The sequence below is a fragment of the Anas acuta genome, chromosome 12 (genome assembly GCF_963932015.1).
Source record: "Anas acuta chromosome 12, bAnaAcu1.1, whole genome shotgun sequence".
In the NCBI taxonomy this organism is placed as follows: Eukaryota; Metazoa; Chordata; class Aves; order Anseriformes; family Anatidae; genus Anas; species Anas acuta.
The window spans coordinates 20,044,451-20,067,802 of NC_088990.1; the positions used below are offsets into that span (position 1 = coordinate 20,044,451).

General features: G+C 42.7%; 1 protein-coding gene across 1 annotated transcript; it reads left to right on the forward strand.

The window, feature by feature from the left end:
• The first annotated feature begins 10,431 nt into the window (after positions 1–10,431).
• Positions 10,432–19,802, forward strand: LYSMD2 (LysM domain containing 2). Its single transcript, XM_068695431.1, has 3 exons — positions 10,432–10,779; positions 14,059–14,396; positions 19,021–19,802. The coding sequence occupies exons 1-3, from the start codon at positions 10,582–10,584 to the stop codon at positions 19,070–19,072; spliced, it is 588 nt and encodes a 195-aa protein (XP_068551532.1). The 5' UTR covers positions 10,432–10,581; the 3' UTR covers positions 19,073–19,802.
• The last annotated feature ends 3,550 nt before the right edge of the window (positions 19,803–23,352 follow it).

Genomic DNA, 23,352 nt, shown 5'->3' on the forward strand with positions numbered 1-23,352 from the left:
ACAAAACACCAGCGTAGATGCTTTATATCACCAAATTTGAAATTTAAGGGAAGCAACAATTGTTTGATGTAAGCAAAGAAATCAGCGGGTCTCTATTGCAACTCAGGTTTCACTATCTCACATCTTCTGCCACCACACTGCATCTAAACTCTATAGAAAACACTATGGAAAGCTTTCACAGAAATCCTCAATTTATCCCACCCACCAAGAAAAACGTTTCCTTTAATCTCATTCCTATTTCACAAGAAGGATGCAATTCAAATATGAATCCTAACAATGGAACTGCTTGTCTGTTCCTTTCCAAGTGAGCATATTAACCTATTTTTCCTATTTATTACTCTCTGCCACTGTATAGTTACTGCTTATGCTTGCCCATTATTTCAGCGTAAAAATCTACTCAATGGGTGTTTGTGCCTATGTCCAACATTGCTATAGTGTAATGTTATCATGGCCTTATTTAGATGACATGCCCACCAAAAATCCATTTGTGAGTAGATAAAACTGGAATGGATAGCTCAGTATTTCTGGTTGCAAATCCAGTAAAAATAAACTGCTTCCAGGAACTACCATCACCCAAACTTCCATATATATGCAGCCTAATCACTGACATTCAACATCTGACCTATCGCAGTTTTAATGTCTCAGCTAACCACTGCTTCAAACACCAACTTACTACATTCCACTCTAGAATTAGATGTTCATAATATCTGTTTGCAACTTTGACACTCATGTTTATGAATTCAGAGCATAAGCCAGTATTGGACATACTACCGTAATATTCAGGGTGTTTCCTTCCTGCATTCTTGCATGTGGTGTAAATGCCCCAGACAGTATTCCCATGCTCTACTCTGGCTTAATGAGACTTCAGAGAGTGCTGGGTAAAAGCACATGAAGTGCTATTATGATCATCTGGAAAATAATCACATTTTATGGCCAGTACCAGAGTCTTAATTAAGGAGCTCTCAGCAACTGGAAATAGAGATGTAAATCATTGAGAGATCTTCTCAGTACAGGCAGTCTTCAGATGGGCGAAGTCATCAAAAAGATTATTTTCCTGGCAATATCTGACAGACATTTCACAGACAGAGACCTTCGCACACTCTGATATGCTGTATTTCATATACACAGACACAACAATTACAAAGACTAATCACTCAAAGGGTGGTGAGCAAGAATTAGCTACTCATTGCAGCAAGTACTTTACAGGATGAGGGCTGGGCAATGAGTGGGAAAAAAGCAGCTGAAAAAAGTCAGCCTGGCACTTAAAGAGACCTAGATGGAAAGTGAGGTAGGGAAGACACAGACACTGAAATAATCAGTCCTGAAGGACTCCCTAGATGGGATTCTGCAGCTGAAACTCTTAGAGGAGGAAGAAACTAATTGAGATCTTTACTCATTTATTTATATCTGACTTCACAAACCATACCAATGCTTGAACAAACAAGTCTATCATTAATTAGATGTGCCAATGCAGAAAGAAAGTCAGCTATTTGCACATAGTGCTTTTCTGATGTACTGTAAAATGCTACCATCCTGTTGCACAATCTGTTGTCCTTTGGAAAACATAAGGACTTGAGAACGTTCTCATTAGGAGGTAAGCTCCTCTGGTAAGGTCAGTGATAACATACAATGATATGTACAATCCCTTTGGACAATTGGTCTATGATGAAGTGTGGAAACATAGAATATTCTTCAAATATACCAGGAATGTCAGAACAAAGTACTCCCGAAAAGACACAACTCCCTTCACTGAAACTCTTCCTCATTTCCTATTTTTGATTTGTAATTTACAGACAAAACAGGTCACACCCTGACACACCTTCTAGTGGCCCAGAAAAACAAGCATCTGGAGCACTAAGCTATGACTTACTGATGGAGGAGCCAGTGTCCTTTTGCTTCCAGCAACACTGCTGTACAGACGGTAACCTCCGTCAGAGAGGCATGGTATGGAACCGCAGCAATGCCTCAAGTTGCTTTCCTGCAAGCCACCATTATCCCTTTAACTCTTCATCTTTTGTTCCAACCAACTCAGATCTCTGGAGCTGTTCAGTGGCTACCTTCACACAGGAACGTGGCTACGTGACATTCCCTCGGCAGCTGTCATTGTAAGGGGCTTCTGACTTGAGCCTGCTCAGAGTTTAACAGAGAAGAAGAAAGAAGAAAATGCTGTGGGAAGACAGAGCACAACTAAGTATTGCTTGGAGAGGCATAGAGATCTTTACCCTGTCATAGAAAATAATCTTCTACAAAGTTGCAGTGTATGTTAAAGGCAGGAATGAGTCCAGACAAAGCAGCATGCGTTACTGCTGGGAGCATTCATACCAATTACATTTAGAGTGCTTGTGGCCAAAGCAGCGTCCTGAATCCTCCAGTTTCCTTGAGGACTCCATCTCCTCCCCAGGGCAGCGTGTCCAGCTGGGAGTTGACTGCAAAGGCAACAAGCTAGCTTTCACTCAGATCTGCCAGCTATCCCCTCTACCACATCTCAGAGGACTGCTGTTATAATTATTGCCTTAAAAGTTAAGGAGAAGCACCCAGAAACTGTCAGCATGTGAAACGAGGATCCACTTCACCCGCCACCACACCTCACTTCCCACAACGCCATCACAAGTATTTTTAGGAGTGACTCCTCACTGCCCCGGATGAGAAGCCTGTTACAAGAAGTATGAACGCTGCTAGTTTAGTGCCCTATTTACACCAGCTAAAAATAGCCACACACCAAAAACACACTCCTGTTTTGGGCACTGAGTGATAACATGCGCCACAAGGCTGATTAGGCCCAATTAATGCATTCCCACAGGAAGAAAACATGCAGTAGTAAACAACTCAGAGGGCAAAAAGCTCTTGGAATAGAAACTTGCTGCCCAGCTTCAAATGCACCCTCATCACTGCTTCTGTTGTCTTCTTCCTCCCTTTGCAGCAGGGCAGGCTGCCCCGGAGGAGCAGCCACAAGGGACATCCATTTGGCCTGGGAGCTGTAGTCTGGGGCCTTGCCTGCGGTCAGTGAAGGCTGGCAATTTTGGAAGAGACTCACAGCAAAAACTTAACGAGAGTTGTTCTTTCCAAGGCAATTGCTAAGCTTTGCGAATAGGAAAAGCAAACAAAAATCCCTCTTATTTTCAGCTGCTGTTCTTTATAAGCACTTCCCACCCCAAAGCCAGACACATATATCCTGCAAGCACACTGCAAGGGCAGACATCTGTATGCTTTCCCCAGATCTTCTTTCATTTGGGCAGGGCATTGGTGGGATTTCTGCAGCTTAAGAGGCTGAAGTACCTGGGAGAGGCTGAAAACATTTAGCTTAAGTTTCAGAAGAGTTGCACTCTTTGTCACTTGAGTCACCAAATCCTGTTTGTCTAAGGAACCAAGCCTACTGGTAGTTCAGCTTCTGCCTCACACTAAGTTTAGTCCAGAGCTGAAGCCAGATCCTCTTTGAAGACAATGACAGAGCAAAAAAAATGATCGAAGAGTAAGATGAGGATGGACATTTGAGAGAAATAGGGTCAGTAAGGAGGCGTAAGGCAGAGCAGGCATAGTTCAATAGGCAGCATATGGGGATGGAAAGCTTGATATGCTGACCTGGATTTCTGGATATCTGCTAACTTCATTCATGTTCTTAGGGAATTTCTGGACAACTTATTTGGATCCCTGACTATCAGTTTCAGATATACTTCTGTAGAAGACAGTTCTTACAAAACCCTCTGACAGAGGGAAGGGTTAGAAAGGCTTTTTGGTTTTAAGTCTTTCTGAACTACAGCAAAGTTAAGCAAAGTTAAATGCCTATATAAAATTAACAAGTTATTCTTGACCTGTTGAAACAGGTTATACAAATCTGTTTGTAAAAAAAATAAGCCTAAAACTAGTTGCAATATATAATAAGCAAGTCTTCTCCTCTGCATTTCTTCCTTTAATTAAGAAAGCTCCCTTTGGCTCAGCTGTGACTGAAGCTACCTCAGCAAGTGAGGTACAGAATGACACTAAAAAACACCTACTCTGGCAAATGAATATTAAGAAGTTGTTTTTGTCTAAATAAAACATTTGTTGTGGTGAGGCATCTGTTTACAGATTTTCCAATAAAACATTCTCCAAAGTTGTTCAGATTGAAAAAGCCACTCAGAGAAAAGCAATGGGGCAAGGAAAGACTCCCTTATCACCAGCCTTCCGGCCATTCTGCACAGCTTTCCCTCACCACAGAGCTGCCTTCCTTACATTTATTGCTGATTTACACACCAGTGGAGGTGCCACTATCATGTGACTGTCAGATCTATCGTATTAATTGCTTTTTTAGTTAAGATGCTAAAGCAACTAATTGTACCGAATTTGAATTCAGTGGGGGAAGGAAAATGTTAAGTCAGCACACAAATAACCAAGAGACTCATCAGTGTGGGCTGACGGTGAGGATGCTGCATACAAGGCTTGGTCGGGTGCAGGTGCACGTGAACAGAGGACGCACCTGGGAAGAAGCAGTTAGCACAGAAAAGCAAAGCAGCATGAATAGAAACATATGGAAGCCAAGTTAAACACTGAAGCACTCTGCAATGACTAACTTTCTAATGCTATATGCAAGAATAATTTTGACATTAGTTTCACTCTGGGAATTGAAGTCAAAAAATGGTGTCACAGGGTCCAGTGATAAACAGACAGCTATCCAGGAATTGCTCCAAAAGTTGTCCTCACACAGCTCTACCTCTGTGTTTTCAACGACAACTTCATGCAGATAAGCAGCACAAGGCATTGCTACCTGTGAATCTATGAGCCACCTTGGGAGGCAAAAGGTATGCTGCTAGTATCTCCCGTCACTGATAGCCTGACTAAATGTGTGTACTGGGTCTGGCTGGGATGTTAACGTTCCCTGCAGCAGCCCATACAGTGCTGTGCTCTGCACTTGTAGCTAGAACAGCAGTGGGATCCCACCAGGGTTGTGTCTGCTGCTAAGCAGTGCTGGCACAGCATCAGGACTCTCTCTAACCCTCCTAGGGGGTGGGCAAAAAAGTGAGAAAGGAACATCACCAGGGCAGCTGACCTAAACCAACCAAAGGGATATTCCATATCATGTGATGTCACACTCAGCAATAAAGGGTGGAAACAGGAACAAGAGAGGAGGGGTGGGTTCTCGTTGCGAAAATGTCTGTCCTCCCGAAAATTGGCTACGTGAGTTGAGGTCCTGCTTCAAGGATGTGGTCAAGCATTGCTCATTTGTGGGAAGTAGAGAGTAATTTTTTTCCCTCTGCACTTCCACATAACCTTTATTTTTTCCCTTTCCCCCTCCCTTTTCCTTTTTTCCCCCTTTAGTTAAATTGTTTCATTAATAATAATCTTTCCTTAATAATTATTTTTTTCCCTTTAATTAAATTATCTCAACCCATGAGTTGTTCTTTCCTTTACTTTTTCCCCTCTTCTTCTAAGGAAGCGGCTGGTGTTCAGCCACCTAGCATGGTAAAACCACCACGATGTGAAAGGGAGCTCTTATTGATGTATGGAGAGGTTAGTCAATGTGTATCCATCTGTGTGTGCAGCAGCAAGTTATGTATAACAATCAGCAAGGCATGCGTTAAAGGTCATAGGCTGATGGTTTAGCTGCACACAGCACATTTAACTCAGACGTCATCAAGGGACAGCAGCTCGTGCCCCTGGGTGCCTCCCTAACAGTCACTGCAGTGGGGAACAGCACTTGTGATGCTAATGGACATATGCTGCTGCTCCAAATGTTTCCTCCTCCTGTGCTGTTGACTTTCCTGCCTGACAATTTATTAGCCAGGCAGCGCTATACACAGCTTGATTTCCAAGGACTTTATGACCTAAAGGAAGAGTTGACAAAGGCTAAAAAAGACCTGGACAGGAACACAGGTTTGGGGCCAGTGGCTCTCCCTCCAGGGTCATTGGATAGCCTGTCCCACACTCCTGAAATGCCAGCAGCAACCCCGTCTGCTAAGCCTGCAGTGCTCTGCTGGGTACTGGCTCCTGGCCCCATAACCCAAGGTCGAACACAGCCATGGACAGCCTCCTCACAGGTGTGCCAAACAGTGATTCCACCCTGCATGTTCACCCCACCTATTTTCAGTGCGAACAACTATGAATCACCCAAGGGCTGCCTGCCCTTTCAACATGTACAGGTCATAAACAAAAATCAGTCACAAGATGTAGTTAGGAAGAGGAAGCTGGCTGGTATCATTCTCCAGCAGCTGACACCAGAAGCCACATGCTTGGAGAAAATGGAACATGTCTGTAATAGCACAACCCAAACCATCCACATGCTTTCGTGTGCAAGGTTGCTCCCATCAGCATGGGACTTGCAGCATTCACATTCCTAAGTGGCAAGTGATGTACAAGAAAAACTAGAGGCAATGAAGACGTGCAAGGTCCTTCCACAGGTAATCACACACCTAACATGCAGCTGGGAAGGGTATTCAGCTGCTGCAAATGGTAGGGAAAGGGAACAAACAAGATTTCACTGGCACTTTACACAACAAGGCAAAAAAGCTCTGAGAATGTAAACTCACAGCACATATTGCAACACTCTTATAGCCCTAATATAGAAACCCATAGTAACCCCTGCTAAGGGTGTTAAATATTAATAATGGCTCGCAGCTGCTACTGCAACATAATGGGCTTATTTTGATGAGGAATATGTGAACAGTTTAAGTAATGTGCATCAGTTCAGGCAAACTTACTTTCCCTTTGAAATTCAAACAGGACCTTTTCTCAGTGTTGCAATTAATTGCAGAACCCAGGGCTATTATTTTTAAAGGCAGAATCCGTCTCTGATCTTTGTCCTACACTGCACCATTTTTTTTGGTCAGAGGTTGCAACATGAGCAGAGGTGGGCAGCACAGCTTGATACATGGCCCATTGCCAAGGGCAGCCTTATTTTCATTTGTTCTGTCCTAGTTACTGTGATCCTGCCCACATATTTAACCCATGAAGACGACTGTATAATGTTCCTGAAGTTAAAACAACCCTGTCCCCCTTCAGTACAAATCCTGTAAGTTGTAACGTCTGAGCTTGCTTCATAAATGAAGTTAGATGATGCTCTATTTCATTTAACCCTTTGCAATGTAGATTTGGCCCAAGGCTTCTTTACTGACAAAGCAGCTGATGAATACCTGATCATTAACAGAATGGTTACCTAACTAAAAAACATTGTCTTCTCTACTTGGCCATTAAGTTGTATAGGCTGCCCCAGGTAGACTCAGTTGATACTGATCTCTATTTCAGAACATTCCTGGCTTTAACCATGATATAGGTCAACAAACTGAAGTAAATAAATCAAAACCACTGTGCAGTTACCGACCTAGATATGGATGATTTTCAAAGATAAAATGGCAGCTACATAGCCAATGCTAACTGACAGTTAATGGACTGCATAAACTTAAATACTGTTGGTTACTTAAAGTTTCATCATGAAGCTCTACTGAAAATTCATCCTCAGAGCTAATTTAGATTGACAAGAGGAGACAGAAGTCCCTAACTGAATGCATTACTCATTACCAGAGTTACCTTTGAGCTAATGCTACAATATTTATAAAGCAGTAGTTAAACATAGTTTGTCCATAGGCAATTCCTGTACAATGATTTTATACAAGTATGCAGGGCCCATTATCTAGGTCTGAATATGTCCCCAGGGAAAAAGCAAAAAGAGGTTTCCACTTCTCCACAGATTTAACTCTAAGAAACTCTTATGTCAGGCAGACGCTCCACTGTACTTAGTTGAGGTGTCCAAAGTGAAAGCTTTCATTTAAAAAACTATGTTTCCAGCTGCTATAGCTGCAGCAATAACCTCCCAAACATGAAGTGAGTAATAGAGGCAATGATGTCTGCAGACAAGCTCAGAATGACTCAGGAGTGAACTCCTCCATCCCATGTAAACTTGATTAGAGCAGCAAGTCCAACCCCCCAGTTATGTGACTTTAGTGCAAGCATTACCTAAAGAATTACTGATTAGTGCAAGAAACAGGTTTGGTCAAGTACAGCTCCTTCAGACTAGAAGCCTGAAGTGGCAGAGGCTGCAACACAGAAACAGGAAGGGCAGAAGAGAACAGGGAGGAAAGAAGCAGACAGTACTGCCAAGAAACTCCCTTGCTGAACTGAGGTCATGACCAGGCACTAAACCCTGCAATTAAAGCTCTAATTGCCTCATAGCCCCATCCATCAGGAAATACCCGGATATGTCTGTAAGCTGCTGATTTGGGGAGAACAATACTATGGGAAATGAGAATCCCAAAGCTACAGCAGGAGTTATTTCTAGTGTGTCGATTTTGGTAACCCGACATCAAACCTTTGGGGATGGGTAATCAATGAAGACCTGCAGGCTGCCAGAGGAGCTCGTTACCTTGTCTGGAATCAAACAGGGCAACCCAACAAACAGGCAGCACAGGCACAATGCAGAATTGTACTACAGCACTGACTCCAGGCCCAGCTGGCATGACACTGGGAAGCTGGTGAGCTTCAGCCACGGTCAGGCAGGGCAGCTAACAACCCCAAACCAAAACGCCCTGGGAAAGCTGGCACTCCCCTCAGATTTCTCAAGGTCACAGACATGAAGACATCTCAGTAGAACGGACACCCTGTTCTCACTGCTAACATTTTCCTTCCTTAAAAAACAAAGTGTCGTCAGTAAGGCACTTTAGTTTCTTCTGTAACTTGTTTTCAATGTATATAAGAAATGCTTGCAGGTAAAAATGGGCTTCCTAATTTAAGCTCTGGCTCAAATATTTAACTTTTGTTGTTGTTTCCAAGGGTGTTCACTTTATTTAGAGAAGAGGCAGACAGCTAGTCAAATCAAGCATCTCGGCATCATCTCGAATCCAAGTGTTCTCCCAGCCATACTGTGGATTTAAGGGGTAAGAAACAAACATCTCTATGAATTGCTGATGTAAAGAGCACAGTTTGGCAACTCCGGAAAAAAAAAATCACTCATACCCATCCTTCAAAAGGTTTATTACTACAATAAAGCTTTCAGCATTAAAATAACTATAGTATCCGTATATTAATGCGAGGGCTGCTGCTGCTCTCAGGTGTGACAATGATTTAAAGTGTATTGCACACACTGCACATAGAGTTTAAGATAACATTATAGCTAATATTACTACACCCATACAGTGTATTTTCAAACTGACATTACACATTCAACTCACTGTATCAGTAACACCGAATGGCATTTTCATTTTATTGAATTTCAGCTCCCCTGTGCTAAAAGCTGCTTAGCTGAAGTAACTGGTCAGGGTAATTCCATCTCCGGGCAGGCACCCAGATGTTCGTAGCTTCCGCTGATGGGCTGTCAGAGGCTGAGGCTGAGCCATGGCTGCACTGAGCAGTTTAACAAGGCTGCCCTGCAGTTCTTCAGCTCTCCCGCTGGGTGGGCCGCAGCTGAAAGCTGATGCAGCTCAGCAGGCTGACGAGTTTCCCAAGGAACTGAAAGCACAGAGGTTACAATTAATCTGGTGCTCTTTACAGAGCCGGCATAGCCTCAACTGGATATCCCAAGGTAGCCTGCAACTTCCCAAATATGCTTTATAGCTGCAGAAAAATTAAAGCTAGCCACTTCTGCAACCAATTTCTGTTCTATCCACATGCTGCATGCAGTTGTGTGTTTAGACACTGGGATTGTCACACCAGCTTCTCTCATGATGGTGAGGTGCTGCTGTGTCAGTTCTTACCTGTAACCAGTGCATCTCTCAGGGCTGCTTTGACACATGCATGGAAACTTGTGGCCAGATTAACAGCCTTTGTCAGATCGTTCATTTCTGTTCATTTCTGCATTTATTCCTTCAAGAGACTATGATACAGTCAGTGAACACAACCCAATTAAAAGCCACGGCTAGATATTGCCAGCTGACATAAATATCCATAAATAATTACGTGGATACACACTGCACCAAGGAGTGCTGATGTTAGCACATAAACCAATTAAGCTCTTACATATCTTCTGTTTGGCCAGGTCTGCCTTTCTAGGAGCTTCCAGAAGAGAAAGGCACCAAGACATTGTTACCCACCGCTTCCCAGTATCACGGTGGCTTGAGACCTGGCGGGCAGCCGGCCCAGAAGCGCTGCTCTCATCCAGCTACCCTGAGAGGGCTGCACAGGGCACGCCCTGTATTTGGGTACCCTGCCTATGTGTGTGTGTGGCCCTGGCATTTGGGTACGCTGCGTATCTGTATGGCCCCGGTATTTGGGTACCCTGCGTGCGCGCACACGGGCACCACATGCACAGCCCACACGCTTTGTTGTGAAGCTCATCACTTCCCGAGGGCCCAGCTGCCGCAGAACCGCTGTGCGCAGGTTTCCAGGCAACGAGCGCTGGCAGCAGACCCGGGCACCGCCCCCGTGTCAGCCCCCCCCGTCCCCCCGCCGCCCTCCCGCCTCCCCTCAGGCTCCCCGCTCCCCTCAGGCTCCCGCCCCGCCTCAGCCGCCCCCGCGCAGGCGCCGTGCGGCTCGCGGCGGAGCTGAGGGCGGGCCGGGCCCAGCCCGCCCCGTGCCGCTGCCGCCGTTACCGGGCGGGCGGCGGCCGAGGGGGGGGCGCGCGGGCCCCGCGCCATGGGCGGCGGGCGGCGGGGCGCGGGGCGCTGAGGGGGCGGCGGGAGCATGGCCGAGGCGCTGCGGGAGGAGCCGCCGGGCGGGCCGGAGTCGGAGGCCGAGCTGTCGCAGCGGCTGGCCCGCACCAAGGCCCGCTCGTACGGCAGCACGGCGAGCGTGGCGGCGCCGCTGGCCGAGCGCTACGTGGAGCACCGCCTGAGCGCCGGGGACACGCTGCAGGGCATCGCCCTCAAGTACGGCGTCACGGTAAGGCCGCGGCGGGGCGGGGCGGGGGCCGGGCCCCGGGGCCGCCGTTCTGCCGCCGCTCCCGGTGCCCGCAGCGCCTCGCTCCTGGAGGCGCGGGGAGGCCCCGGCCGTGCGCCCTGCGGGGAGCGCCCTGCGGGGAGCGCCGCCCGGCTGGGCCCGGGCCCGAGGGGGATCCGTCGCGGTGCGGAGCGAGAGGCGCTGCCCGGGGCGGGTTCGGGGCCTCCTCGGGCTCTGGGAGATCTCCGCGGCCCTTCCCGGTTCAGCAGCCTCCGGCAGCATTCAGCCTTCGTGGCGGAAGGAACATTTAAGGGAAGAAATAGAAAGTAGCTTAACCAAATGCTGTTGACAGAGTCAGTGGCGTTTTGAATTTACCAGTGGTCTACGTTAAAATAAAGGTTTTCTTAGTACCGGGGCGGAGCAAAGTGACCCTTGCTGCTTTTTTTTTTTTTTTTTATTACTACTTTTTGGGAACACTTTCCATGATGGATAGTCTCTGGCCTAAATATTGACACTTCGGAAAGAAGAACAAAACACAAGTATTTGCGCTGTGCAGCAAGTGAAAAATATATGCATGAATCACAAAATAGTTTCAAAAATGGCATTTCTAAACACTCTACAATTTCAGTTAAATTAAAGCTGTAGATGACCAGTCTTAAGCGTTTAACTTACAAACCATAAACCCATCATGTGAGCAAAGTTAATAAACTCTTGCTGTGCTATTGATGCAATTAACATATGAATGCTGGCTTTGAAGATCTCATTTGTTGTTTGATTTTGTGTTGTCAGTATTCTGCTTAGGGAGCAGCACCACTAGACTGAAACTGAGAAAGGGAGATTCCATGGCAGCTTTACCTATGGGTACTGCCAAGTTGGTCAGTTGTTATTGCCTTGATGGTTTCAGTCCTGGGTATGAATGCATACAGACATGTTTGCATTAAACAAAATGAAGAATCTTACACATTCACGCAATGACAAGGACTGGCTTCCTCTAAGGAGCCATTACTCTTGCTTCCTATGTCCTGTATACTTACCTGAAAGTGAGAGTTGCTGGACTGTGGAACATCAGAGTTATCTTGGGCTGACATTACTTCCAGCATTACTGGTTTTAGAAGCATCCCCATGTGCTTTTCCTCAGAGGGAATTACTGTGTAGCAAAAGACATCCTTGTCCAGTGCCTGAGTTGACATCAGTATAGGCAATGTAAGATGCATGAAAATATCACGTTGGACAGAGGGAGGTCACTGTGCTTTGTTTGGCCTCAGCTTCTGCTGCCCTTGTCCCCCCAGATACCATTAATTTCGTGTGATGTTTATTAGATCTTTGAACTCTTGGGTAAATTAACTCTGGAATTAATAGCTCACATGCTTAGTATCATACATGTATTTATGGTTCACTTAGAGTACTGTATCCATCATACAAAGGTATCCCTTCTAGTGGGGGAGAAGGATGAGGACTACTTGGTTCACTGTCAGTGGAAGTGGTTTGGGTGAATTCAGCACCAGTTTATGCATTAGTGCATTTTCAGTTACAGTATTAAGAGCAATATTTCTTATTATAGGTCTGCAGCTAACAAATCAGTTGAGTTTTCCTAGCGCTAGGTAAACTACCTGCTACTTCGGCAATGCACCTCTGAATGTATGAGTCAGAGTTGTAGAAAGAGTAGAACATAGTGCACACTATCAAGTAACATGTTCAGGATTGCAAAGGGCATTCTTTAGAGACATATTTCCTATTTCACTGTTACTTAGTGCAGAATGCCACCTGATAGTACTTAAAAGATACTCCAGGAAGAATGAACCAGAGGTAGAATTACAGTGCAGTAGGATAGAGAAGAGCAGTACAGTGCATTATTTATCAGCTTCTGAAGCATCAGCTTCCTAGTCCCATTGATAAGAGAACTGGAGTTGAAAATAGCTATTTTTAATCTTATAATGTATTTTTAATTGAGAAGAGCTCCAGCTGGCATTTTAAATTATTTTGATAACAATCAAGAAAGGCAGTGACTTTCAGAAATTCTGAAAATAGGCATTTACACTTGCATCTGATGGCCACTATTGATTTTGTTACCAAGTCACATAGCTTTCTTATTGGCCTTCAGATGGTATTCTGCTTGGGAGGAAACTTAAACAGGCTCCAAACTACGCAAGGTTCACCAAAAATAGTCTCCAGTCTTCAGGAGCTGGGACAGTAATGAGCTTTTCTTACTTGAAGAGTTTCTGACACTGGATGTTACTCAGCTATTAAATCTAACCATGCCATTAACGTACTGACTTGGAAGAAAATTTGATGAGTAAGAACTTAATATTCTTAGTAGGGAAGCAGTATGAACTCCAGCTGGGGCTTTTTCTTTGTAGAACAACCTGAGATGCTATTAAAAATAGCATCAAGTATGGAACAATCAGGTCTTCATACATTAGTGCTGAGAGAGATGCATCTAATGAATTCTTGCTTCTGTCCTGAGGTAGCATTTGCTGATGAGTAGGCTTTGGAGCATTGTGGCTAAAAGTTGCCAAAGTAGTATTTAAGTTATGCAGCAGCTGTTAAGATGCATTATGACACACAAGAGCTTGTTAATCGTGCTGTAGAATCAGCTTACTGGACACACGCAGCATGTAGTCTATGCAACTGTATCCAAAATTGTTCAGAATCTCCCATCGCTTTCACTGCCTGACTCCTCACAGAAAGTCAGGACTTCAGCTAAGTCTGAATGTATTACATCAGCTGTGGATACCGAGTAGTATGGATGAAGCGTATCCAGCTTTCCAACATCTGTGGTACTCACTGTTAAAAACCAGCAAGTCCTAGGATGCTCAAGGTAACCATTCCCCCTTGTTCATCCATGCTTTTTGAAGTAGTTCAATTATAGCAGCTGCTAGCAGTGCTGAGCCTTGCTCTAATGAAAACCAAACCAGCAGTGCTTTTGCCATATAATTGTGGTGTGGTTTTTTTTGTTTGTTTTGTTTTTGGTAAGTTATTCACATGAGCCTGTACAGAGATTGGAAGACTATTCCAGAAATGCATCTTCAGCTAGTACAGGACTTCTGGGAAGACCAATACAATGGAATCAAGTCTATATGCAAGGAAGAAACTAAAACGCTGAGTTAACAAGGCTAAGATTTACTATCCACTCTGAAGTCTCTGAATGCAAAAAAATCCTTTATTGAAACCATTGCACAAGTATAGTCTTATTCTAACTAAAGGTTACTGTAGTACTTCAGGAAGGTGGCATTTTATACTTTGCCAAAACCTAATAATTTACATTTTTCCTATCTTTTTCAGATGGAACAAATAAAGAGGGCAAATAAACTGTTCACTAATGACTGTATATTTCTGAGGAAAACCCTGAATATTCCTGTTATATCAGAGAAACCATTACTGTTCAATGGACTTAATTCACTGGAGTCTCCTGAGAATGAAACTGTTGACAGCTCCCCTTCTTGTGAAGAAGGCTCAGTGACGGTTCAGGAAGAAAGTAGTTCTTCTCCCAGTCCTCAAGAACCTGACAATCAGCCCACTGCACCAGAAGAACTGTCTGCCAAAGATTTTCTACAGAGATTGGACTTGCAGATTAAGTTATCCAAACAAGCAGCCAGAAAACTAAAAGATGACAGTGTCAGGTAAATGCCACTTTTAGTATTAAGCATCTTAATTTCATCCTGAAGGCTTTTTAGTCTAAGCTGGACCCTCTCTGTGGAGTATCTCAGGTAGCACTTGTAGTTTTGTCAAGAGCAAGTCTATGCAATCATCGTGCACAAGATCTAATTACAGTGCACCACTAGCAGATGCCTTGACATGGCAGTTAAAGGCTGCCTCCATGTATGCTCATAGAATTGCAATAGCATCCTATGAAAGCTCGAAGGCCAATATTCTCCAAAGCGTCTTGCAATGTAAGTGAGCACTATTGAAGCACACCCAGTTTGGTGTGAGTGCAGGGACCTCGCACTTCTTTGCACGTGGAGAGCTGGAAGGAGGTTATGCTGGCAGATACGTACTTCTCCTTCAGAAAGTTGTTTGATACAAAGCTTCTTCCATCATTCCAGCTCACTTCAAATACCGATATCTTTCAGGACCAAGTCTGTTGAGTATAGCCCCTTTTTTTCCAAAAAGGTAAAGGGTCATTTCATCAACTTGAACTAAGTTCAACAGACAAAAACTTGAGGGGAAACAGTACATCAGATTTAGCAGTTAGATAAGCCTTATTTGGGAAAAATATCCTGTAAGACAACTGAAGAATGCAATTTGTTATCTACTGTACTCCATATACAGCTTCCCATCGAACAGCAGCAATTTAGAGCTGCTCTGCCAGGGAAGGCTGGACAGCTTTTAGTGTTACATTTTGCTAGCACACTTACCTTGTTTTGACTGGATCACATGAAAGAAAAATGCTATTGTACCTCAAATCCCTCTTCCTTCAAACTCTTTCATTTACACTATTATATTTGAAACCATGGAGAGCATTCCTAGGAAAATATGCGTTGCTGCTGACTCTCAGATCATTAGATGTGTATCTAACATCCATTAGAGTAGGTGTTGACCCAGCAGTTAAGGTGAGTGAAATTGAACTGTGGTCCCTGTCAGAGGAAGGCAGTTGTTTTTAACATCCCTTCAACAAAGTTTGCAGAAGAAAATTCACTTTGGCTCTGCTTGTGCTGTGGCAAAGTCTGTATGGTGAAAATGACACTGCACAGGCAGCACACAACTACCAATATCCACTTCCTGTGCTACTTAACTTATAGTTTATGAAGCGAGGGTCCAGTACAAAGTTTCCTTCCCAGGAACAAGGAATGCAGGAGGACAAGTTACATTACCAAGAACATCTGCTTCTGCTTGCGGTTTTTTAAAATCAGCTCCAAAACTTGAAGTCATAACATCTCACCATACCGGTCAGCCTGATTTGACAGATGTTATGACATCTCACATGGCTCTTTACTTTGGTCTGCCTTAAAGTCACCAAGAATGCAAGCACACACATGAACCAATTCTGATCACATTTACCTGGTATCTGTCTTAGGTACAGGTATCTATTTCAGCAACAGTCCAGTGCTACAAAGGTGGTGAATTGTTCTTTAATTATAACCCTTGAAGTTACTTTTTTCAGTACTCTCAAAGGAACGTAGTGTATTAACTTCTGAAGTTAACTTCATCCCAACAAAAGCCTCTCACTGTTAGGTAAAAAGAGTGAGGAGCACACAGGTGTAGATTTAGATAAGTTAAGCTTCAATAGCCATGCAAGCAGACAAGTGCTAGAGATCACAGAATGTGATCTACTCAGTTTGTGCTAACTGTGTTTTGCTCTTAGATAGTTTATGGAAAAATACATCTAGACCTACACATACTACTACTTTTGCTGGAGTTTCACTGACCAAGAAGTCATTGTTTAATAAATCCCCGCAGCAAGCAGATTTATTCAAGATACAGCCCTAGGTGAGCAGCCTGAGACAGGAAGCCCTTTTTTTGTTTTGGACAGTATTTTTATAATAGACAAAAAAATGCACAAGTTGTTTGTAACATATTTAGAGAACTCTTCTATTTGCATATTATGGAAGATGCTAGTTTTCTTCCACACACGGCACACAAGTTAGTAGCTTGAGAAAATGCTAGTGCTTCCTTTTGCCCAAAATGCTATTGGATATGTTTCAGGATGCTGAAACTGAAATTGAGTTTAGTGATGCTTATTGTATCAGACAGAACACCAGAAATCTAATGCAAGCTCTTTGTAGGGTACTTAGGATTTCAGAGTGTGATAGGCTAGAACACTAAGGCCAAGTGTATGCCTCTGGGACAGGTTACACTTTTATGCAATTGCATTTTTCAGTGACTGATTTTGAAAACCGTGTAATTGAATAGAGCCTCTCTAATCATCAGTGCTTATATAAGGCAATATAATTAAATGGCATGCAGCACTGGAACAGAACCTTATGTTGTCACCAGCTTTGTTGCCTAGAACTGAGCCTAGAAAAGAATACGGTATTACAAGTTTTAAATGCTTCAACAAGTTCAGTTAATTTATCCAATAATTGTCCACCATCATTAGCCATCAGCTCACAAAAGAGATACCTCAATAAAGGACAGTACCTGTGGAGACTCACATTTCCAGAAGCTGAGCTCTTATTGCTGCCTTGTTTAAGTTTGGATGCTAGAAGCATCTAAGGACTGGATTTAAATTTCCTTGTTCAGTCACAAGCATGCTCAGTCTTATGGAAGTGGTGGTTAGCATTTGTTATTGTGTCCTGATGCATACAATAGCTTGCAGTAGGCATTTTTCTGTGCTTGCATCCTGCTGGGCCAAGTGGCAGCAGCATTCAGGAAGAGATAGAACTATAAAACATTGTAATTCTTTGCTGTTCCTTTCCCTCTGCCTCAAGGGGAATGTTACAGTGACTTACCACTTCACTATTTTAAGCATCTTAAAGTAAAGGAATATTCAGTCATTAAACATATACACACACTGCTATTTTGCTGCTTGTGGACAATGGACCAAAGCTACTATGTAATCTTACTTCATATAAAGCTTGGCTTGGTTTTAGACTATTTGAAATAAGCTGTATTTGCTACGTACAACTCTACAGTAGTTGTACTTCCTGACCATTACCATGGTTTGGAGTAACGTGTTGTCAACCTCTTTGCTTAGCAAAGCACTGCAGCCTGGGACAGAATGCTAGAAGCTGTCTTGCCAACTGCAGCATTCCTGAGCCTTGGTTAGAAGTTTATTCTGCACATTACGGCAAGTCACGACTTTGCTTATCTTCAAGCACAGTCACCCACTACATAATTCTTACATCCCACCACATACAGAAACCCCTCAAAGTTGGCTGTGACCCAAATGCTAGTCTTCTGCCATGTATTGAAGACTGCCATGTGAGCCCATAGTTTAAGTACATATTTCACAGCAGCAGTAGGTATGAACAGCTTAGATTGTAGTTGTTCTGCTACTTTGATAGGCTAATTTTCTAGGAATGATGTCACACATATCCCTGCAATAACTGTAAGTTTAACTCAAAACCTTATTTTCTGGGAGGTTTAATTTTTTGACAAGTTGTTTCAATTCAAGAAATATCTTTGGATTAAGTTTTTTTGTTGTTGTTGTTTGTTTTTGTTTGTTTGTTTGTTTTCTGGACTACTCAGGAAAAGACGAAGATGTGAAAATGAGAACAAGTTATTCAGCTGCTTGGTTACTCCATGCTTTATCCCATTTGTATTCTAGGGTAGTATGCAAAATTTAAGCAGTAGTTAATGGTGTTTAGAAGTTAGCAGGAAAAAGCATGATGGCATTTGGAACATGATTGAAGCGCATAGTGTACCCTGTACCATTATTAGGTTATTTGAGTAACAGTACCTTTGTATGCAGGCATGTACAGCATTAAGAATAATAAATCCTTTGAAGCTCACAGTACAACAACTGAAGTCTTTCAGTCCTCACCAACACGCTAGAATTGACAGCAGCTTCCAAATTATGTTACTGAACCTATCCTTAAAGATATACTACTAGAAAATGATGGTCTTTGTAGTACTTCACATGTTCATATTAGTACCAGTTGCTGCACTGCATTGTATATATGAACACTTTTTTAAAAGGGTGGTATTGTCAAGTAAACAGTAAGCAGACTGATGTTTCCTGAGGATTTTTAATAGCAATACTACTGTGGTTTATCCAGTCATCACACTAGAGCTTGTAGGCAACTATTTCCCACTAAGAAATTCCAAGTGATCAGTCTCAATATTGAGTGATGCACAGGGAGAATATATTAACAAATCCACTCGGAAAATCCTTGCAGCATTAAGACAGATACAGATACAACTGATGGATCACTCCCCTTATTGCCTAGTTTGCCCATCTGCATCCTCTGCCACTCAAAAGGCTTTAAGCAAATGTAGGATTGAAATATTATTTTTGAAGAGAAATGGGAGAACAGAATAGATTGAAAAATAGAACTCCAGCATGCTCTCTACTTGCTTATCCTTTATAATAGTGCCAAATGGATAATACCACAAATAGTTAAGCTCTAAACATCCTAATGTTGTGGAACCTTTACAGCTTTACTTACTTTTAGCCTTCTGTTCTTGAAAGTAATGAGAATTCCAGGCATGTATAATGAACAGTAGTATACAAGTGTTCTTAGGAAATTACTCTTAACTATTTTGATCCGTTAGGAAAAGTAGTTGTTCACATTTTAATAAATTTGTATTGTTGAGGCATGATATCTGTCCCTGATCTGATGATTATGATCGTTTCCTTTCTAGAGAGGAGGAGAATGAGGAAGGTCCCTATGCAACTTCTTCATATCACCACTAGAAGACAGATGCGATGGCCTGAAAACTTTCCATGAAATCAGTTCTTACAGAACTAAATGGTCAATAATTCAAAAAAGTCTTTTGGACTCATCATCATGTTGTACTTTATACAAGTCATGAATGGGTAATTGCACTGAAATTATGACCTCTTCTGCCTTCCATAGGTTAATGTCCTTATGCTATGTGAACAAAGGGTTTAAGCCTTCCAAAACTAGCAATGGCCTTTATACCCCTTCTGTGCAAACTGTAGCATGGTAGCAACAATATATCCTTGAGGTCACCCTTTATGCAGGATGTTGATCTTTAGTAAAGATTTTGTAAATACTTGTTAAAGTGAAATTTGTTTTAAGTATTTAAGATGTTAAGTAAGTTTGCTTGTAAATGACAAAACCACAAGTGGAAGTTTACTTATTCTGCAGACACAGGCAAGCTTGCTGTGGAAGTTGTGTCTACTGCAGGGCTGCAGAACTTGCCTCTGAACTGTACGTGTCTGGGTGGTTATAAGAACATCCTTTATTTCTAGGAAGGGGAATCTGGCTTGTTTTCATTACTTAAAGCCTTTACTACTAAAGAGCCGTCTACAAACATTGGCTAGTAAAAGGGAAGCGTTACAGCAAGAGATTTTTCTTTTGTAAGATAAAGCATTGAAATATCAGTTGTGTGTTCTTGTGTGCAGTTACATTGTGTGGTTTTAATTTAATAAATAAATTTCAATGTTTGTTCATTATGAAGTCAGCTTGGTTCTAGACTTTTTTTGTGAAGAATGATTTATCTAATTACATGAGCTATTAGATGTTAATTTTAGGGCAAATGTGCTCCTTTACTATATACAAAGTTCCACCCTTGCCTCTTCCCTTACACACATGAAGTCATTTCTTAACCCAAGAGTTTACTGTTATTTCCTACTAATGAGACTCCTAAAAACTATTTGATCTACTTGTGCAGTCAACCAAAACCTTTCATTAAAGTTAATAAAAAGCACTGGTAAGCCTTCACTATTCTAAGATGTCAGCATTCAGGTCTGCAAATTGATCTCAACTGAAGCTCAGGAATGCTGAATGCAAACTGCATTCATTCTTCACCCTGTAGTTAATATGTGAGCAACTTCTTGTTAATCATCCTGGATTTTTTTCCCCTCAATTATTTAAGAAGCTTCACAAAACTCTTCAGTAAAGAATTGCTGCATCCCTGCTGTGACAGATGTTACCTGTTCATCAATTCACCTGTATAGTTTATTGCTTGCTCAAATGAAGAGAAAACTTCCTGCAATACAGTAACTAGCTTTCAATATTGCTTCAAAATTTAACACTAGAAATAAGCGCCTAAAAGCCCTGGAAATACAAGTTCAAATCTAGTCAGGAATTAGTATGTCCCTAGAGCTTGCAGGAATTTCCATCCAGCAGACTCATTCAGAATGTCTCTAGCTCTGATCCGGTGTAGTGGCACACAAATTCCCAAGAAGAAGGGAAAGTTGACAGTAAAGAAAGCATTCATTCTTGTGGAGACTGCTGAGTTAGTTTTAGCTCTTGCTGTATTTTTAAAATGGGGATTTATGTTTATTGCTTAGATACTAATTTCTACTGTTTTCAGTTAATTCTAGTAGGGCATTACCAGAGCCAGAAGAAACTTTTCTTCTAGAGATTCCAGCTTAAGACCCAGATGTGTTTTTGTAACCTTTTAGAAAAAAAAAAAAAAAGAAAAAAAAAAGAAAAAAAAAATTCCTGCTGAAGATTTACAATTTTTACAATTTTAATACCACTTATCCAGCCCCCAGGACTAGCACATTTTATTAAACAGGTCAGAAATGCAGCTTTCCTTGCACAATAAGCACAGGTTCCAGCACCCACATGAGGCCAGTCAAGCTCCCAACAACTGTACTTCACCTCACGCTTCCCAGGAGCACTACCACGCTCACAGGATGAAGGACCTCCATGAAAAAAACAACAGGGTATCAGTGATGCCATTCACACGTAGGCTTCCTGACTGGCAAAGCCATGCAGAAGGGTATTAGAAGCAGCTCTCTGCCAGCCAGAAGGAACAGGAGGGGGGCAGAAACCCACCACCACACCTTTCTCCTCAGACAGGAGCAGCCACACAGGCAGGTTTCAGTCAAGCCCCACAGTTCAGGCCAGCAGCCCTGAGGATGGACCCACAGGGCCTCTCCTCACAGGAACCCCAACTGCACTAGCACGCAGCGCAGCACCCGGTGCCATACCACGGACGTAGCTCAGAAGAGCCCCCTATCCAGTGTCTCCTGTTCCAAACAAGCACATTCCCACAGGGAAGATTTCAGCACCACCATTAACCACAACAAAGGCTGCCCAGGACAGGCCTCCTCCGCTCTTCTCCTTGCCTGCCACACAGCAGGGACAGGTCTCAGCCATGAAGACGCTTCTTCAGAGCTCTCTTCCCACCTGGAGCACCCTGAGGGCACACTGCTCAGCCCCCAACACTAAACTAAACCCAAACAAGACTTCAACCTCTAGTTGCACTCCCAGACCACCCAAGGCACTTCTCTTCGTGTCCTCGGGGCCTCTGAGCAGGCCATGGGACCTGCAGAGCCCAGCAGGCAGCTGGGCCCAGACGAGCCCTCAGGCTCTCCTCAGCAGCAGTGGTGAGTTGCCTGGCTTCTGGCTGAGCGCTGATCAAAAGTGTGCAGTCCCACAAAAAAAAAAAAAAAAAAAAAAAAAAAAAGAGAGAGAGAAAATGATGCCTGGAAATAGTATTTCTGTAATACAGAAAGAGTAATTCAAGATGGAGTTTCTCTACTCCATAAACAACAGGTTCCTAAGACTCCAAGATAACTAATGTCTTAATATCTTAATCCCCACCACCACATTATTACTTAATACAATGACAGTGTTTCCTATATATTTTATTTATACACCATCCTGTGTATTTCCTGTAGATTTGTTTTTTCACTCCACCTTTGTTCTTCCTATACTTCAACTTTATTGTTTGCATTTTTACCAATGAGGAAATTTTAGGCAGAAGTCAAACACACAGTAGAGATTATATTCCTTGTTTTACAGCTACTCCGTGGTGGACAAACCTGCAGCTATTGGGTGCCATTGTTCCACTTAATGGTTTCGGAGAGGGGCCTCCCCCTTCCTGCAGACATCAGCGATGAACTCCTATTGCTCCGTGCTTAGGGCTTCCTCAAAAGGCCGGGCATCGGGAAGAAAAGATGCATTCTCCTTAATGCACAAAAGCAGCCTTGTACTATCATAGCTTGTAGTAAAGTGTTTAATATAGTGTCAGAAACAATAGTCTAATAGAAAAGCCCAAAATGTGAATACCATATATATCGTACTTGTTACATTTTCAGTGATAATTTTGAGAGCGAAGAGTTTCTGAAAGATCCAGCAGATACAAACAACATAGAAACTGTTTTTTGTAGTCTTAGAGCCAGAGTTGTGCAGGTGTTGAAAATACTTTTCTCACAAGAGAAATAAAAGTACTGACAGGGTAAGTACATAATTTACAAATTATGTACTAAATACACCGGCATCAGATGTCTGGTGTAGATGTGCTCCAAGTGTTCCTTCAAAATAAGGCCTGGTCTGTATTGCAGGTTGAAACTCAAGTCACTAAGCTGGATTTTATTTAGCATAAGTCAAAGCCTTCCAGAAATTCAGTGTGATTCATCTGGCTGGCTGTGTTTTTACTCTCTAGCTCTGAAAGGTGATGTAAATGATAAACATTCATTTGATGTACCAACAATCAAACCAGTATTTGAAACATTCAAATAACATGGTAAATGGGTTTGGACAGGATGGGAAGTGAATCTTGATTGAAGAACCATGGCTGAGACTGCTTATCTAGCCATCAAAAGGCTTGCTCAGTTGTCAGCTAGACATCATGTAGGTCTAATGTCTACATATGTACCATAGATGATACAGAGGAGCAGGGTAAGCATGGAACAGGACCAAGAACACACTGGTTCTGAATTGGAATTGGGTCATATCTATTTGGACATTTTTGCTAAATGATGTCATCTATGTTTTGCTGAAGTTACAATATTTGGCAAAAGGAGAGATTAAAAAAAATTGCACCAATCTGTTTGTGGATACAAACTGTTATAATCACAGGTTGCTGGTTGATGGCATCTTTCTGTTAGTACCAGACTCCTGCCTAGATGCCTGAGAGGCCAAAGGGAGAATCTAATTTCTAACAAAAATTAAAAATATTATTATACTACTCATTATATTGACAGGAGGAGAAAGTTTGCTTTTTACAAAGTAGTAATTGGGGAAGGAATACTTGTCTTTTTTTTCTTTC

Coding starts and splice junctions, on each gene's coding strand:
- LYSMD2 (XM_068695431.1), top strand. CDS start 10,582: ATGGCCGAGGCGCTGCGGGAGGAGCCGCCGGGCGGGCCGGAGTCGGAG. Junction 10,780..14,058: donor CCCTCAAGTACGGCGTCACG/GTAAGGCCGCGG, acceptor TATCTTTTTCAG/ATGGAACAAATAAAGAGGGC. Junction 14,397..19,020: donor CTAAAAGATGACAGTGTCAG/GTAAATGCCACT, acceptor TTTCCTTTCTAG/AGAGGAGGAGAATGAGGAAG.